Raw genomic sequence first — 5,248 nt, 5'->3', positions numbered from 1 at the left:
TGAACCATGAATTGCAGTGGAGATGATGGGTTCACGAGATGGCTGCTAAGGAAAGCTGCCAGCCAGATGAAGTTTTCCAGGACTGTGAGTATCCTAGCTGGAGGGGTGGAATTGGAATGCCAGAGACTTGTTGCTGGTTAGAATTATCAGACTTGGAGATTTGTCACTGGCTAGAGTTGTTGGACTTGAAGCTATAGAATTGGATGTTTGCCCTGGTTGTTTTAAATCTTGTATTGGTTGAATATTTATTTGCTATGTCCAATGCTATCTTTTGTAGTGTGAATGTTTATTCTGTGCCATTATGTTTTTTTTGGCATTGTTTTTTGGTATTATGGCTCTGTTAAGAGACCTTGGATTATGGGGATGTATGAACAACATTGGGATTGATAAAAAATATGGGGACATTTAGACTGAATGCATTACATTTTACATCATGTATAATTATCAGTTTATGAAGGCCAGGGGCAGAATGTGGTAGTTTGATTCAGGTGTCCCCCATAAACTTGAGTGTTCTGAATGCTAGGATCCCAGTTGATGGAGATTTGGGATTAATGCCTCCTGGAGGCAGTGTGTTTTTGGGTGTGGACTTATGGGTGTTATAGCCAGTTTCCCCTTGCCAGTGTTTGGTACACTGTTCTGTTGCTATTGTCCACCTTATGTGGGCCAGAGGGTGATGTCCACATTCTGCTCATGCCATTGTTTTCCCTTGCCATTGTGGAGCTTCCCCTCGAGCCTGTAAGCCAAAATAAGCCCCTTTTTCCCACAAGCTACTCTGGGTTGGATGATTTCTACCAACAATGTGAACCTGACTGCAACAGTGTGCATAATATATACATTTACCCAGACACCAGCAGACAGTACATCCCTAGGGCTCATGACTTTCCCTGTCATAGGTTTTTAGTATCAGGCATGTATTCCCTCCCATAGAGTGGACCTCTAATTAAATATGTGTGTGTGTGTGTGTGTGTGTGTGTGTGTGTGTGTGTGTGTATACACATATAACTTTAAATTTTTCTTATTTTTATTTATTATGAGAGAATGAAAGAAAGAATGGGCATACCAGAGCCTCCAGTGGCCACAAATGAACTCTAGACACATCTGCCACTTTGTGCATCTGGCTTATGAGGGTCCTGGAAACTCGAACTTTGGTTCTTTGGCTTTGCAGGCAAGCACCGTAACTGCTAAGCCCTCCCTCCAGCCCCAGTACAGCTTTTTCCAGCTTTCTGTCAGCTGGTCTACAGGGAGGAGGTTTTCAGCTCAGCTCCAACTTAATTTCTCAGTGACCTTGTAGCCCAGGCATGTTTCCATCCCATTTTAAGAATACTTTAGGAATGAAAAGGCCTAAAGTGAGGTCAGGGGAAGAGATTGAGTAAAGGAAAGGTGGAGGGAGAATATAAATAAATCATATGGAAACCTATTCTTTTGGACAATGGATCAATCACTCAGGAGCCATAGATTATTGCTAGAAATTTTTCAGTGCCAGGGATGGGATACCTTCCAGTGAGTTGTTGGCCAGGGAGGTCCCTGATGCCCCCAAAACATTACAGGCCATTGCTGAAGCCCTTGGTTTCCCACCAGGAATAGATGGTAAGATCCTATTGCTGAAGACTCCATGTACTTGGGCTGCAAGACCAGTAAGAAATATTTCTGGAACTGAGCTCATAACCTCCTCCATGTAGACCAGCTGACAGAAAGCTGGAAGAAGCCATTCTGCATGCAGTTCAATGGGAGAGAGAGAAATCACCAGTGAAGATACTCAACAGTGGATACTGCAAAGCCTTATATTTAGCCAGCCAGGCCAAATGAGCCAACAGATGCAATAGTGGCACATCTGTCATGGTGGAGACCAACTGCCCTCTAATTGAACAGGAGGCCTGCTCTGTGGGAGAGAATACATCCCTGATACTGAAAACTTAAAACAGGGTTAGTCATGAGACCTAGGAGTGTAACATCTGTTGATGTCTAGATAAATGTATATACTATGCTTATCAAACTGCCCAGTAAGCACTTCTCTTCATATTCATACCCTTATATTAATGCTACTCTCACTTTTTTTTTTTTTTTTTTTTTTTTGGTTTTTCGAGGTAAGGTCTCACTCTGGTCCAGGCTGACCTGGAATTAACTCTGTCATCTCAGGGTGGCCTTGAACTCATGGAAATCCTCCTACCTCTGCCTCCCGAGTGCTGGGATTAAAGGTATGCGCCACCATGCCCAGCGCTACTCTCACTTTTGGTAGAGAAGCTTGCCTTTTCAGATGGCAGTGACCTTGGGATGACTCAGACGGCATCATGGTGCTACAAAGAAGTGACCAGAGTGCTCAGTACAGCAATATCTCTATCACACCTTCCAAGGCTCAGGGTCTAATGAGGAAGAGGTGGCAGAAAGAATGTAAGAGCCAAAGGAAGTGTAGGACTCCTTACAACGTGCTCCCTCCAGACATAAAATGGCCTGGATATCCATGATCTCACAGTGCCTGACACTACCTACACAAGACCATGAGGAAAAGATCATGACATCAAAATAAAAGACAGACTGATTGAGATGGGGAGGGGATGGATACAATGGAGAATGGAATTTCAAAGGGGAAAGTGGGGGAAGGGAGGGTATTACCTTGGGATATTTTTTATAATCATGGAAGTTGTTAATAAAAATTTGAAAAAAAATACTTTAGGGCTAGAGAGATGGCTTAGTGGTTAAGGTGTTTGCCTATGAAGCCAAAGGACCCAGGTTTGATTCCCAGGACCCACATAAACCAAATGCACAAGGTGGTGTGTGTGTCTGGAGTTCTTTTGCAGTGGCTAAGGGCCCTGGTGTGCGTATTCTCTCTCTCTTTCCCTCTTTGTCTATCTCTCAAATAAATAAATAAAAATACTTTTTAAAGCCAGGCATGGTGGTGCACATCTTTAATCTCAGCACTCATGAGGCAGATTGCTGTGTGTTCAGGGTCACCCTAAGACTACACAGTGAATTCCAAATCAGCCTGAGCTAGAGTGAAACCCTACCTCAAAAGAAAATTATTTATTTATTTGAGAGGGAGAAAAAGAGGCAGATAGAAAGAGAGCAAATGGGCACGCCAGAGCCTGTAACCACTGCAAATGAACTCCAGATGCAAGTGCCACCTTATACATCCAGTGTTATATGGATAATGGTATCAAACCTGGGTTGTTAGGCTTTGCAGCAAGCACCTTAACTACTGAGTCATCTCTTTAGTCCTAAAATGTGCATTTAAAATATTTTAATCTTTTTATTTATTGGAGAGAAAGACAGAGAGAAGGAAGAGGTAAATAGAGAAAGAGTGAGTGTGCTGGCCTCTAGCTGCTGCAAATGAACTCCAAATGCATGAGCCACCTTGTGTATCTGGTTTATGTGGGTTCTGGGGAATTGAACCTGGATCCTTTGGTTTTGCAGGCAAATGACTTATCTGCTAAGCCAGCTATCCTGTCCAAAAATGTACATTTTTTTTTTCAGACTAAACAGCACAAATCAGTTTTTATACTTTCTTTGTATGTTTTGGACTTTGCTCCATAAAGCCACTGATAATTGAGACTTTTCAAGTATAGAATTTCTAACATTAAAACATTTATTTTCAGGGCTGAGGGTGTACAGAGCACTTGGTGTCTACACTTGGTTTGAAAGCCCTGGGCCGTCGACATCACATAAAAATATACACGTACATTACGTGCATATGTATCTGCACAATGACCTTCCGCACACTTCAGTGCCGACCCTCCCCCGCTGCCTCCCCCCAGCAGGCCTCTACGCCCCGTGCGCACTGATGCAGCGCACCATCGCGTGGGACACAAAGCCGGCTGCAGTCTAGGTTCCTAGCTACCCACAAGTCCCTATTTCTGTCAATATAAACAAAAGGACTCAAGTAGCCAAAAGTTAGAAGAAAAATCCGAATTACAAAGTTTAATGAAAACCTACCTTCAATTAGATTTAGCTATGAATACAAAGCTACCCAGGCTTAGATTTTGCTTTGGAACACAGGACCACAACTTAAAAAAAAAATTCCATTTCATGGCATACTTAGTTAATAAGCAGTTTTCCTATGGGGAAAAAGCATTTTGTTTAAGAAAGTTGTATATACAAATTAATGGCTATGTGCTCAGGACCTCCTGAGAAAGGCAGCCTGTAAATGACAGAGAGAGAGAGAGAGAGAGAGAGAGAGAAAGAGAGGGAGAGAGAGAGAGAGAGAGAATGTGATTCTGAAAGTGCAAGGCAGAGATGCACTTTTCCACCATGCACAGTGAGGGAACGTTTGGCACAGTCACAGGTGATCTGTGAGGTGCACACTGCAGGCTGTTCCCGTGGCTGTAGGAGAGACAATCACTTAAAACAAAAGAGCCGAAGTCAAGAAAAAAGCTAAATGACAAGAATACGGTAAAAACACAATACAAAAACAAGATCATTTACTGTCTTAAAAAATCTGACAGCGTCTAGGCCACTTCAAATTAACGCAGCTCCCGAAAAAGACACACACTAGGGTGGATGACCTCACAAGGGCAACAAGTGACACACGATGCACATCTTCATGTCTGTAGTAATGATGCTACATTTTTAGATGCATTTACTTTTAAGGCCCTCTCTGTTTAGCAACAGATGCTGTATACATACACACACACTGGTATTTTACCACGAGCAGCCACAGTTTTCATTTCAAATTAGTGACTTTTTTTGGAGGTAAGGTCTTGCTCGAGCCTAGGCTGACCTGGAATTGACTCCAGTCCCAGGTTGGCCTCGACATGCTTGCTAAACACCCATATTTCTTACATATATTCTTATATTTCCATTATAAGACAATTAACATATTTCTTGGGTTCATTTTAGTGAATATATAACATAAAAAGAATCTTGACTTTTAAGTGAATTTTTTTAGTACTATAGCATGATGGATTTTAACAGTTGAAGAATTAACAGAGAAACTACCTTGTATTGTTTACACTAATTCACAGCTATGGGACAAAGACTTTAAAATACAACTAAGATTTGACTGCAGTTATGAGCAGCAACATTTTAGCAAACAGTGAATGAATAAATAAGGTAGTTTTTCATCAATGGCCATTCATAATTTTGCTTTTAGAAATCTGGAAGAAATTGTCATCTGGTAAATCTAGTCGTTTCTTCGCTTCTTCAATATCAGCTTGAATTGCTGAAATGAGTGCCTCTAAAGAATCAAAGTTCTTCTCTGGTCTGAGGTAGCCAACAATGGCCACATTGAGAACTTCCCCATGGAAGTCCTCTTTGA

General features: G+C 41.8%; 1 protein-coding gene across 1 annotated transcript in view; it reads right to left on the bottom strand.

The window, feature by feature from the left end:
- Window positions 1-5,054: 5,054 nt before the first annotated feature.
- The window catches only part of LOC101608255 (riboflavin kinase-like), a 657-nt gene continuing 463 nt past the window's right edge, over window positions 5,055-5,248 (bottom strand). Inside the window, exon 1 of the mRNA XM_045143497.1 lies at window positions 5,055-5,248. This exon is cut by the window's right edge and continues 463 nt beyond it. Within this exon, the coding sequence (XP_044999432.1) occupies window positions 5,055-5,248 (194 nt within the window).

Source organism: Jaculus jaculus, chromosome 2, assembly GCF_020740685.1.
Source record: "Jaculus jaculus isolate mJacJac1 chromosome 2, mJacJac1.mat.Y.cur, whole genome shotgun sequence".
In the NCBI taxonomy this organism is placed as follows: domain Eukaryota; kingdom Metazoa; phylum Chordata; class Mammalia; order Rodentia; family Dipodidae; genus Jaculus; species Jaculus jaculus.
The sequence above is the reverse complement of the archived record's forward strand: the minus strand, read 5'-3'. Positions and strand labels throughout refer to the sequence as shown.